General features: G+C 39.2%; 1 protein-coding gene across 1 annotated transcript in view; it reads left to right on the top strand.

Moving 5' to 3' along the window:
* The window catches only part of LOC126480946 (tryptophan 5-hydroxylase 1), a 280,936-nt gene that overhangs the window by 223,157 nt on the left and 43,190 nt on the right, over nt 1-14,589 (top strand). Inside the window, exons 7-8 of the mRNA XM_050104365.1 lie at nt 2,044-2,142; nt 8,235-8,281. Of these exons, the coding sequence (XP_049960322.1) occupies nt 2,044-2,142; nt 8,235-8,281 (146 nt within the window). The remainder of the gene's footprint in view (nt 1-2,043; nt 2,143-8,234; nt 8,282-14,589) is intronic.

The raw sequence follows: 14,589 nt of genomic DNA, 5'->3' as shown, positions 1-14,589 counted from the left end.
TAACTTTGCCTCTTCATGAATACAGAATGGCAAGTCATTAATATACACTCCTGGAAATTGAAATAAGAACACCGTGAATTCATTGTCCCAGGAAGGGGAAACTTTATTGACACATTCCTGGGGTCAGATACATCACATGATCACACTGACAGAACCACAGGCACATAGACACAGGCAACAGAGCATGCACAATGTCGGCACTAGTACAGTGTATATCCACCTTTCACAGCAATGCAGGCTGCTACTCTCCCATGGAGACGATCGTAGAGATGCTGGATGTAGTCCTGTGGAACGGCTTGCCATGCCATTTCCACCTGGCGCCTCAGTTGGACCAGCGTTCGTGCTGGACGTGCAGACCGCGTGAGGCGACGCTTCATCCAGTCCCAAACATGCTCAATGGGGGACAGATCCGGAGATCTTGCTGGCCAGGGTAGTCGACTTACACCTTCTAGAGCACGATGGGTGGCACGGGATACATGCGGACGTGCATTGTCCTGTTGGAACAGCAAGTTCCCTTGCTGGTCTAGGAATGGTAGAACGATGGGTTCGATGACGGTTTGGATGTACCGTGCACTATTCAGTGTCCCCTCGACGATCACCAGTGGTGTACAGCCAGTGTAGGAGATCGCTCCCCACACCATGATGCCGGGTGTTGGCCCTGTGTGCCTCGGTCGTATGCAGTCCTGATTGTGGCGCTCACCTGCACGGCGCCAAACACGCATACGACCATCATTGGCACCAAGGCAGAAGCGACTCTCATCGCTGAAGACGACACATCTCCATTCATCCCTCCATTCACGCCTGTCGTGACACCACTGGAGGCGGGCTGCACGATGTTGGGGTGTGAGCGGAAGACGGCCTAACGGTGTGCGGGACCGTAGCCCAGCTTCATGGAGATGGTTGCGAATGGTCCTCGCCGATACCCCAGGAGCAACAGTGTCCCTAATTTGCTGGGAAGTGGCGGTGCGGTCCCCTACGGCACTGCGTAGGATCCTACGTCTTGGCGTGCATCCGTGCGTTGCTGCGGTCCGGTCCCAGGTCGACGGGCACGTGCACGTTCCGCCGACCACTGGCGACAACATCGATGAACTGTGGAGACCTCACGCCCCACGTGTTGAGCAATTCGGCGGTACGTCCACCCGGCCTCCCGCATGCCCACTATACGCCCTCGCTCAAAGTCCATCAACTGCACATACGGTTCACGTCCACGCCGTCACGGCATGCTACCAGTGTTAAAGACTGCGATGGAGCTCCGTATGCCACGGCAAACTGGCTGACACTGACGGCGGCGGTGCACTAATGCTGCGCAGCTAGCGCCATTCGACGGCCAACACCGCGGTTCCTGGTGTGTCCGCTGTGCCATGCGTGTGATCATTGCTTGTACAGCACTCTCGCAGTGTCCGGAGCAAGTATGGTGGGTCTGACACACCAGTGTCAATGTGTTCTTTTTTCCATTTCCAGGAGTGTATATTAAGAACAACAAAGGGCCCAAGACTGACCCTTGTGGAACCCCATTCTTGATAGTTCTCCAGTTTGAGGAATGTGCTGATCTTTGCATATTCATTCTGTTATGGTAGTAATTATATTTCCTCAATTTTTCCTTTAATGAATAAATTGACATCCTCTGCAGATAGCATGGTACTGTTTTTGAATCTTTTACATGTAAAGGTAGGTTGAAAAATTCCATCACATGTGCATGTTTTTAAATATACAAACCTGCCTTTGAACTGTCATTTAAAATTCTTTTTGGTTTGTGAACTCCTCCAACCAAAGCTTTCAGTTTGATAAGCCATAAATTGTCACTTTATAAATTAGGGTCATACAGCATCAGTTTAATCAAATGTCTTCATTATTCTTACTAACAGAAAAAAGGCTGCTCACACACAGTCATAAAAATATCATTATATTCAAGGCATAATTTTTTTTAACATATTAACTTTTGTATTTTTGAAATTGTTTGTGACCTGTCATGTCAATTTCTTTTTAATAAGTATATTTGTATATCTGTAACGTTTGTAGAAAATTTATAACGTTTTGTTTCAGGGGTACTGTTTTCCGGGAGCTGCATAAACTCTATGTTGTCCACGCATGTAAGGAATACTTGGAAAACTGGCCTCAACTTGTGAAGTATTGTGGATATCGGTATGTAATAATGCTCAGACACTAAATTTCAAAAATGTATTAGAAATCATTCTGTACCAAACAACATTTAGTTTTTATTCAACAACTATAGTAAATCTGTAGCATTTGTTTAACAAGAAATAAATCACACACTAGTTAGATTAGATCTTAGATACAACTCAGAAGACATTCACAATTCACTCAATAGCACTGCATTATTCTTGCATCAATGTTATTTCATCAGTGGAAAGGAATACTTGGAAAACTGGCCTCAACTTGTGAAGTATTGTGGATATCGGTATGTAATAATGCTCAGACACTAAATTTCAAAAATGTATTAGAAACCATTCTGTACCAAACAACATTTAGTTTTTATTCAACAACTATAGTAAATCTGTAGCATTTGTTTAACAAGAAATAAATCACACACTAGTTAGATTAGATCTTAGATAGGGAAGTTTACACAGTTGAACACCATGAGCATTATAACTTAAGATACACAATATATCGGTAGTGAAGATCCAGATTATATTTTCTGTAAGGGTGACTGGATAAGTAGAATTATTTCTCAGATATTACGGTCAAGTGGAACTGATTCAAAGATGTGAAGAGGCAAATCATTAAACAAACGATAAGTTCAAAATGTCCAGACCATTAAAAGAGCATCATTAGCAAAAAACATCTCTCTTTAATCAAAGAGAAAATCTGCTTCTAAAAACTTCACAGTGATTAACACCTTTGATTGGCACTACAATAATTTCCAGTAAGTTCCCATCTAACCTAAAGCAAGACACTTACATTCTCAAAAAGTTAAAAGACTAGTAACCCACCCCAGCTTCCCACATGATTTACAGCCAGATGACTTGTTTGCTGTAGTGGAAATTTTGCATACCAGGCACTGTGTTGAGTCATGATTAAAAATCAGAGGATGATGTTAGCTAATTTAATCATCACTTTCATATAACTTAAATGATGTAAGCAGCTCACGCCAACTGTTAGCATACTGCAGTGCCTAAAGGTATGAGCAGACTGCCCAACAGCAACCCAGTAACAAGCTATTTGTGCATCAAAGATATTGCGCCTCCATGGCCACTCATTTGTTAGTGGTGCAGTCACCAATCCACTGTAAGTATCAAATCTCTACAGTAGTTGCTGAGAGTAGGCTTCACATACAGACAGAAAAAATTTTGCAGCATACTTTAATTCCTCATAGTTCAGCCAATTTGCACCAAATATTTGTAAATTATCCATTAATGAAAATGTTATAAAAATCCCTAAAGTAGTTCCCAAGATTAGCCCTCATTTTTAGGCAGAAAAAGGAGGTAGGTAACTTTAATTTACAACTTGTTCAGATGGAGAATGTATCTATATATGCACAGGTTCTGACAATAATTTTGTTTGGCTCAGTGTTCTCGTGCAAGTCTTTTGACTGGACATCACATGAGTGACATATTTCTCCCTAGCCAGTAATCCTCCTGGAAAAATGTGACCTACAGTTTAAGGTTAATCTGAAATACATTTTGTTTCTGATAAATCTCCACATCATTGAAAATTGACAGTCAAATTAAGAAAACAGAGATAAAAAACTGTAGTCTGGCTGGATTTGAACCCATGATCTTTCAACTGCTAGTCCCATGCCTTAGCACATTTTTTTTAGCTCTATCTATCTGTATCTTCAACATTTTTTGTCATCAGTTCTGTGTGTAAGTTGCATGACACCTCTCAAATTCCCATGGGGAAGACTTCAGTCAGTGTTTTCTTTCTTTCTTTTCTTTTTTTCCCTGTTACAGAGGGTTGCCAGTCCCCTGACTATTCTGAGCTACCATGCCAGTTAGCACTACACCACCAAAATGGAATTTGATTCCACTTTGAGAAAGTGAGACACACAGCTTAGCATGGAATCCGAACCAAGTTCTGCTTCTGGTCAATGTCCACTTCATTGATACTGTATGTGAGGTTAAAATACAGTGAAAACTCAGTGTGACAATACTTGTTCATATTGTGCATTGCACTTTTCTTCAAATGGTGTCCTCCAGTTTTTGATAATTCCACATGAATATTTCCAGGACCAGGTGATCAACCATTCTTCATTTGAGCTAATGCACTGTTCACTTCCTCTATCATAATGGTCACATTTAAAACAGTTTCTTCAGTCTTATCTTCTTTCTCTTTTGAATACTGGGTTCTGTCCTCAATTAAAAGATCTGTATGATCCTTTTTGTATTCCCTTACAGGAATTAAGTTGTCTACTTATTTGTTTACTGCTGTTTTCTTCATAGCAGTAACTGTCCTCCACACTTCTGAGTTTGTGATCCACCTATAAACTCTCAATTTGAATGCATTTTGTTCCCACACCTCGCCCTTCTTTGATTTAATTCTGCTTCTTAACCCTTGATTCATTGTCTGGTAATTATGACTATCTTGATGTGGTTTAGTAGACTACCATTTTTGTATAAATTCTTCTTTTCCCAAATCATCATCTTAGGTTCTTCTGACATACATAGAAGATCTTGCTTGTCAGGACTCTCACTCTAGGTCCCCAGTACATCCAGAGCAATTTTCATAATTTCTTGTTCATTATTCTCATATTCCCTTATCAACATTGTCATCTTCTGGCATAATTTTTAGTTCATACTCTAATCTCTGTTGAAATAATTCCTTTATGTTGAATTGCTTCAGGAGAAAGAGCTTGTACCGCGTGCGCTCCAGATTCTCTTCACTGGCTTGGACAGTGTAAAAGATAATGCATGTTTTCCATTTCCAAGAAGGGGAATACGGAATGCTACAGAGGCATTAGAGTGAACTGCCAAATGAGCCACATATTTGGCAAAATTACATATGAGAAAATAAAGCAGAATGTTGGCCACCATACTGGGGACACCCGCATGGGTTCAGACAGAACAAGTCCTGTTTTTAAATAGTAGAACATATCCTGTACAGATAAGCTCTTTATTCTACAACAGTAAATGGAGAAATTTATAGTGGTAGGAGTGGAGTTACACATTGCCTTTGTAGATTTAGCAAAAGCTCACGGCACAGACCCTATACAAAACTCTAGGAAGCTTTGAAAGATACAGATATGAAAGACTGTCTTTTACAGATTATTACTGAAATGTACAGAGATAATATGGTACAGATTGAAAGAAGGTCAAAATTATAAGAACCTATTAATGCCACAAAAGGTCTGAGATACGTTGCAGTATATCAACTATCTTATACATGGTGGTGGCTCTCTGAAGATGGAAGAGCAGCTGTGGAGGAATGGGAACCATTGTTAATAATGTATAGGTGTTTAGTTAAGTTTTGCTGATGATCAAATCATTATAGCACAAAATGAATGTGACCTTGAGTTTATGATATGATGTTTGTATCACGAATAGGACAAATGTGGACTACTGATGAGCCTAACAGAAACCAAATATTTGATAGAGAATAGTGACACTGCATTTGAAATTTACATCAATGATAAAGCAGTTATAAAACAGGTAGAAAAATTTAAATATGTAGGGGCATATATTGACAAAAATGGATTGGGCAATATAGAAGTAAAACACAGAACACAACAAAGCAGAAAAGTAATAAGGTATATGAATTCTTTTTGGTAGAACAAGAACATTTCCAATGACAATTAGAAAAGAGTGAGTATGCCAATGGTTGAATCTGTCCTGTGCTGTGGATCAGAAATATGTGTTTTAAATGCTGACCCCAAAGGAAGAGTAATACCTTTGGAAATTGATTATTTGTGAAGGAGCAGAATTGAGGAAAAAACTAATGCTGAAGTAAGGGGTGAAATGAGGGAAACTGAGGCAGCCATGTGTAGAATTGAAGGAAAATCATTAGTGGTATAGGCATTTGTTGAGAATGCCAGATCATCAGTGACCAAAGAAGATTTTTGAATGGAAACCACCTGACAGACATAAAAGCATCAGACCACGACAGTCTTGGAAAGGCCACATCAACAAAATAAAGGAGTTTTATGTAAGTCTGTGGGTTTTCATGGCCATTGTCACTAAAGTTAAAATCTTCTGGGTTGTTAGGCCATATCATATTTCCTTCTGAAGTAATTGACATTTCAACCCCTCTACTGGAGTCTTCTTCAGGATGTTTCAGTGTCCACTACTGCTAGAACACTGTCAGAGACCACAGTCATTTTCTCTTATAAAAAGGAGTTTTCCTGTATTTGTGCTGGAGAAGTGGAAATATTGGTTAAAATTCTTGTGGCTACCATTGGTGAGCCATTATCTTAGGCTAATATTACCAAGCTGGTGCATAAAAAGGGGTATTACTGGCTAAACTCTTGTGGATACTATTGGTGACCCATCATCATTGGATAGAAAGGCACTATTCCACACTTGCACTGGAAAAGGGTTATTGGTTGAAATTCCTCCTGCTGCTATTGGTCATCCATCATCATTTGCTACATGTAAAATGGACAGAACAAGAGAGGGGGAATGTTTACCCAAAATATTATTGTCTGCAGAGGTGACTTGCAGCGCATTGTTTGTATTGCTCACAAACCACGGTCGCATGTTCGATTCCTTGATGGCAGGGAGCCACAATGCTGGAAGCCTATAGCCGTCCTGTCTATTGAAATTACATGCATTCTTGGAAATTTAAACTGCTTCTCGGACCTTTCTTCTATAAATGTAGGTTTCCTTAGACAGCACATGTACATTATTAAAATCAATGTCAGAGCCACAGTTCTCACAATGTTCTGCTACTGACAATTTTAGTAAAATAAAGGAGCATTGTCATGTACGAGAGGAGAATGCCCTGAACAGAGGGGATGGCTGAAGTAATAGGAAGGTGTATGATAATAATAATAATAATAATAATAATGATAATAATAATGATAATAATAATAATAAAAATAACCACAATCCCACCAGCATTTGATCCTGCAATGTTTCAGTTTTCAGCCACATGCTAGACCAATAGGCCTGACATGGATTCTGCTCAAGCTTCACTGCTGTCTAGTGTTGTGGTAGCCAAACTGCTAGACAGCCATTTTCACAGTGGTGGCAGACTTCATTCCATCATAGTTCAGACAAGTTTCAAAAAATATTTATAAATTATAAACCATAATCTTCCTCAAGGATCAGTCTATCTATTAGTCAAAACCAAATTGTAGTAAGTCTTTTCTGAAGGTGTCGAGAGTGTAGCATTGTACAAAAGTGAAGTGCATACAACAAGCAGCTGAGAAAAGAGGAGAGTAGAACTTTTGAAATACAATGCTGTAGAAGAATGAGAAAGATTAGATGGGTAGATTTCATAATGTATGATACTATTACTTGACTAAAAGAAAATATCAATTGTTAGAACACATTCTGAGGCAGCAAAGAATTGTGAATTTGATATTTGAGAGTAGTGTGTGTGGGTGGGGGGTTAAAAATTGAGGGAGGAAACCAAAGATGAATTCAGTAAGCAGTGCAAATGGATGGAGGTTTCAGTAGTTATTCAGAGATGAAGAGGCTTGCACAGGATAGAGTAGCCTGGAAACCTGCATCAACCAGTCTCTGGACTTAGGACCACAATAACAACAACAACAACAACAACAACAAATTATATTTCATATTGCATTACAGTGTAGTTATCAAAATGTAATTTATTAAGATGGCTGATTGTTAATTGTGGTTAGATACACAGTTTAGTATTTCTTCTGCATCCAAGCCATTGAATGCAAAGTAATCTACAAACAAGTTTCCATGGATTTTGCAGTATGTGGTATGAAATAAATATTTAAGTCTCAACAATCTCTCTAACTCTTCAGTTAGCTCTGCTTAGTTCTCTAATTGATTGATTAAATTTAAAATATATTCAATTGCTGATCTGTACTATCAGTACTATTAATCTGTGTTTTTCTAGATTCCTAATTGACACAGTACATTCAATGAGTTGTAAGGCATAGTATTTATTGCTCAGTGTGACATGCTACTTAATTCTTATTTTTTCAGGCTCCATGATTTCCTCAGCCTATCTACTTGTGTGTGAATTTTTTTTTTTTTTAGATTATATCAAATTAGAATGTAGCAAAGATTGTAAACATAAAACAATTAACAAATTATCAATTATTTCTATTGAATATATAAATTAAGGCAATACTCTTTTTTCAGGGAGGACAACATACCACAGCTGGAAGATGTCAATATCTTCCTCAAAAGTAAGTAAAACTCACTTAGATTTCAGTCTTGACAGTTGATTCTAGCAAAAATAATTTATATTGGTAAAACATTTTTGTAAATACAAGGGATTTTTTTCAATCATATATATCTAGCATATATCATAAATAGCATAAAAGCCCTTCTTTCCCAGTCATTTAAGTTTTCAAAGTGCAAACTTTATATTTTTATTTCATTTTAGAATTTTTAAAAATCCCATGTACATAATAGGCAGTCAATGTTTGATATAATCTCCCTGTCTCCCATTTACACAAAAATGGAGTCACATACAGAGTGTTTAAAAAAGTGTCCTATTTTTTACAGGCAAGAGTACTGGTTAAAAAAGTCCTGTAGACATACCTAATTCTTGAGATATGGATCACTCTGTCCTATGATATCCATCTGTCATTTGACACTGCAGCAGGTGTTACATCTAGTTATTACCAAATCTTAAATGTTCTGCAGTGCTCTTTCTCAAAAAATCATCAACTCATTCAACACCTCTATCTGACTATGGATTTAGTGACATGCATGGTAGACATGCTCCTACAAAGAGGGCATGTCATTCATGGGTGTGGAATACATCACTGCCTTCAATTGATCAAATGAATGAAGGAGGCCCTGCTATCAGATCTCAACCATTCCATCCCTTTTTAAATGACTGTTGCATGGAAGTGGTTGCTTTGTTGGTGTTGGTGTTGGTGGTGGTGGTGGTGGTGGTGATAGTACATCTACATCTACATCGATATTCTGCAAGCCACCGTACAATGCGTAGCGGAGGGTACCCTGTACCACTACTTGTCATTTCCTTTCCTGCTCCACTCAAAACTAGAGCGAGAGAAAAACGACTGTCTTTATGCCTCCATATGAGCCCTAATTTCTTGTACCTTATCTTCGTGGTTCTCATGTGCAATGTATTTTGGCAGCAGTAGAATTGTTCATCAGTTAGGGTCAAATGCTGGTTCTCTAAATTTTCTCAATAGTGTTTCTCAAAAAGAATGCTGCCTTCCCTCCAGGGATTTCCATTTGAGTTCCCAAAGCAACTCCATAACACTTATGTATTGTTCGAACCTACCGGTAACAAAACTAGCAGCCCGCCTCGGAACTGCTTCTATGTCTTCTTTCAATTCGACCTGGTATGGATCCCAAACATTCCAGCAGTACTCAAAAACAGGTTGCACCAGCATCCTATATGTGGTTTCTTTCACAGGGGAAACCACTCTTTCCTAAAATTCTCCCAATAAACTGAAGTCAACCACTCACCTTCCCTACCACAGCTCTCACATGCTCGTTCCACCTCATTTCACTTTGCAACGTTATGCCCAGATATTGAAATGACTTGATCGAGTCAGGCAGGACACTAGTAATACTGTATCTGAACATTGCAGGTTTGATCTTCCTACTCATTTTCATTAACTTACATTTTTACACATTTAAGGCTATCTGCCACTCTTCACACCAACTGAAAATTTTGCCTAAGCTGTCTTGTGTCTTCCTACAGTCACTCAACTTCGACACCTTACCAAACACCACTGCATCATCAGCAAACAGCAGCAGATTGCTGCCCACCTTGTCAGCCAAATCATTTATGTATACGGAAAACAACAGTCGTCTTATCACACTTCCCTCGGACACTCTTGATGATATCCTTGTCCTGATGAACATCCACTGTCAAGAACAACATGTTGGGTTCTACGAGACACATATCTGTGAACTTATTCCATATGCTTGTACCTTGTTAAGAGCCTGTAATGGTGCACCATGTCAAATGCTTTCCAGAAATATAGATATATTGAATCTGCTTGCTGCTCTCCATCCATAGTCCTCAGTATATCATGTGAGAAAAGAGTAAGCTGAGTTTTGCATGAGCGATGGTTTCTAAAACTATGCTGATTCATGTACATAAGCTTCTTGGTCTCAAAAGAGGTTATTATATTCAAACTGAGAATATGTTCAAGTACTCTGCAGCAAATGGAAGTTAGGGATATTGGTCTGTAATTTTGCAGATCCATTCTTTTATCTTTCTTATATGCTGGAGTCACCTGTGCTTTCTTCCAGTCACTTGGGACTTTGTGCTGGGCGAGAGATTCTCAATAAATGCAAGCTAGGTAAGGGGCCAATGCCATAGAGTACTCCAAACTGGGATTCCATCTGAACCTGGTTATTTATTTGTTTTCAAATCCTTCAGATGTTTCTCTACACTAGGTATGATCATTACTATGTTGTCCCTACAGGAGTCTGTCCAATAGTCAAATGCTGGTATGTTTGTATGATTCTCCTGTGTGAATGATTTCTTGAACATGAAATCTAAATCTTCAGCTTTTGTTTTGCTATCTTCAACTGCCACACCAGATTGATCAACATGGGACTGAATGGAAGCCTTAGACCTGTTTAGTTATTTTACATAAGATCAGAATTTTCTTAGGTTCTCTGCCAGATCTTTTGCTAAGATGTGACACTGGTAGTAGTTGTATGCTTCACACACAGATCTTTTCACAGATGCATGAATCTCTAATAACCTTTGCTTGTCATCATTTATGCAGTCCCATTTGAACAGAGAGTGCAACAGCCTCTGCTTCCTCGCATCTGTCAAATTTCGTTATTAAACCATGGTGGGTCTTTTCCATCCTTTATCCGCTTACTAGGCATATAACTCTCCAAACCATAGTTTACAAACTGCTTAAACTTTGCCCATACTTCCTATATGTCCATCTTACTGAAACTAAGTGATGCCAATTCACTGTCTAAGTGAGACATTAATAACTGCTTATCTACTCTATCTAGAAGAAACACTCTCCTAGCCTTCTTGACTGATTTATTAAGTTACATTATCATAGTTGCTGTAACAACATCATGATCACGAATCCTTGTGCCTATGCTAATGTTTTCAATAAGGTCTGACCTATTTGTAGCTACAAGGTCTAAGACATTTCCACTGCATGTGGGCTGCCAAGTTAGTTGCTCAAGACAATTTTCAGAAAACATGTTCAAAAGTATTTTGCAATGACTGTCTGTCTGTACCCCCTGCAATGAATCCACGGACATCCCAATCTATACCCGACAGGTTAAAGTAACCTGTAACCAGTATTGCATGATCTAGTTATTCACATGCTGTTGACCATAGACTTTCTTGAATGACTCTAGAACTGTCTCAGTAGAATCAGGTGACCAGTAGAAACATACAACAATTAACTTGGTTTCACATACACCTGTTATACATAACCAGATGACTTCACTATCACACTCAACTTCGATCTCAATAGAGCGAATATATTTGCCAATTGTGATAAATACTCCCCCCTCCTTTGGCCTCTAATCTGTCTTTCCAATATACATTCCATGACTCATTTAATATCTTGGAGCTTTCCACTTCAGGTTTCAGCCAGTTCTTGGTCCCAAGAATAATATGAGTGCGAGAACTTTCCTGGAAGGCAGTAAACTCGAGAACTTTACTACAAATACTTTGACAGTTTGCTGATAAAATTGTGACATTGAATTGTCTTTATTCTGAATGCTGTTTGACTTCCCTTGCTGCATATTGATTGGCAGATGTTCATCAGTGTACCTCAAGCTACTGCCTGGCCTAAAAGACCCTCATGTGCACTCCACAAGTTCTCTAATACCTGAGTAGCTGCTTCTTTTGTGTAGTGCACCCCTGACCTATTAATAGGAGTCTTACAAATCCCCGCACTATGATGCAGGTCTAGAAATTTGCAGCCAAGACCATCACATAGTCAACGAAGCCTCTGGTTGAGACCTTCCACTTGGCTCCAAACCAAAGGACCCCGATCAATTCTGGGAATGATGCTGCAAATTGTGAGCTCTGCTTGCATCCTGCATGCGAGGCCAGCAGTCTTCACCACCTCTGCCAGCTGCTTGTACGAACTGAGGATCATCTCAAAATCCATACTATATGTGCTGTTGGTGCCAAAGTGAGCCACAACATGCAGATGACTGCACCCTGCTCACTTGATAGACACAGACAAGGCTACCTCCACATCTCAAATGAGGCCCCCTGGCAGACGTACTGATTGCACACTGGCTTTCTTTCCAGCCCTGAACGCTATCTGCCTAAGGGGCTCCATAAAGCGTCTAATGTTGGAGTTCCCAATAACTAGTAAACTCCTCCCTCCATGTGGCTGCTCAGACCCTGCTGAAGGAGCAGCCACCTGTCCACTCACAGGGTGAATGGGCAAGGCAAAGTGACCAGCTTCCACATTGGCCTGCTTCCTCAAGCAATACGAACATGTTACCACCTGTCACTCACCTTGATATGAGGGCAGATCAACCACGTTGGGTGCATTAGGAGGTGCCTTGGAAGCAGAGCCCTTGGGCAAAACAAGTGACACCTGAGGTGTCCCATATGATGTGCCGAATTCTCCGCCACTGCTACACCCCGAGGCAGCAGCCTGAAAGTGAAGTAGATGCATTAGCAGTTTTATTCATCTGTGGTGCATGTTTACAAGGATATTGGACAAATTGATAAGACATTTACATACTTACAGGTCTAGTTTCTCAGGGATAGGACTGTTATTCAACAGCGGCCTCATAGTAGAAACCAGTCTTGCGTTTGTGTAAAACAATTTAGAGAAACCTTGGGAAAACTCTTATTGTATTACTGTACCAGACATAGGAAAATGGATGATGCCCCTTTGTGTAAAAACCATATCTGTTGTCTTTCACCAAATTAACATTCTCTAACAGCAAGGGCAAATTATTGAACATGAATTGGTGATAAACAGCACCTGATAATATTTCTGATAAAATGTATGTCACTACAAGTCTGTCATCCACAGTTCCTGCTCATACATTGATGCTAGAGCAAACCTGATGCATCGCTTCCAGGATGGCTTGAATATTTTCATCTTCCCACATGTGGTTATTGTAATTTATTATTCCACTCTGTGAGAATCCCATGTCATGTATAAACAAAGTGGAAACTGTGAACTACAGATCTTCGGTGCTCTATCTTAAAATCAATTATCTGAAATGTAATTTTGAATTGTGGTGTGAGAGATTACACATGTTCTAAGTGATACAGATAAAGTAACTGACCACAAAGAGTTGACAATGAAAGAGCATAATTTGTTCCCTTCAGCAGCAGCATTTCTCAGGATCAACTTCTACTTGTCGCAACTCTTGCTCCTCTACATCATGCATGCAAACAGTGTGAGATCCGCCACAATCCTCATCCTTTTAGTGAATAATCCAAACTCTGAAACTCACTGGAACGATGTGTTAAGCTTCTTTTTTTCTCATATATAATGTAGCATTGACAATGTTGTTCAGAATAATTAGTCCATGCATTTTGATTAACTGCATTGAAATCATTAATTTTTTCCTCATGCTAAAACAACCTCAAAATGGCTGACATAGGAGATAACTGTAAACTCTACATCTTTTAATAGCAGCACATTCAAAAGAAATAAGTACAGAAATAAATGCAGCCAAGAATAAATCAGTAGTGGCTGTCAACAGAAACGCATCCTACACCACTGAATACTGCCCCTTCTTGACACAAACAAAATACCATACTAAGTATCTCAAGAATTATTTGTTTCTGGATATATGCAGTACACTTTTTTCTAGTTTTAACCAGTACTATCCCCTGTAGGAAATTTCTAAACTTCTATTTAAATGCCAATATTTAATTTTAGTAATCTTCCACCATTCTGCTCTTGTATCACTGCTTCAGTACTTGCACCTCGAGAAGAAATTATAGTTTCAGATTCATTAATACAGAACAGTAATAAATTGTGTGTAACAATAAAAGCTTGTGTTAGCTAACACTGAATGCAAAAAAAATAATTATGTGCAACATGGAAAAATAAGTGAACAGGACAACCTAAATCCCACCATGGAGGGCAAACAACTTGAAAGAGTAAAGTGTGCAAAGTTCCTGGGTATGCACATTGATGAGAAGATTAATTGGAAGGACCATGTCGTGAGCTTAGCACTAAAACTAAATTCAGCATGTTTTGTGCTTAGAAAAATTTCAAGAGTTTGTAGTAATGACTGTACCAGATTAGTATATTTTGGCTATTTTCAGTCCATTGCATCCTATGGGATAGTATTCTGGGGAAAAATAAATTGTCGTCTAAATGAGATTTTCAAATTACAAAAACGTGCTATTTGGATAATGACCCACAGCCCACCTCAAGCACATTGTAGGCCCCTTTTTAAAGCATTGAAAATTTTAATAATTCCGTCATTATACATTCTGAAATGTCTGTTGGTGATCAAAAGAAATCAGGACAAAATGAAAACCAATACAGACTTCCATAATTACGATACACAGCAATGTAAAGAT

The sequence above is a fragment of the Schistocerca serialis genome, chromosome 5 (genome assembly GCF_023864345.2).
Source record: "Schistocerca serialis cubense isolate TAMUIC-IGC-003099 chromosome 5, iqSchSeri2.2, whole genome shotgun sequence".
NCBI lineage: Eukaryota > Metazoa > Arthropoda > Insecta > Orthoptera > Acrididae > Schistocerca > Schistocerca serialis.
This window is presented reverse-complemented; position numbering and strand designations above follow the sequence as displayed.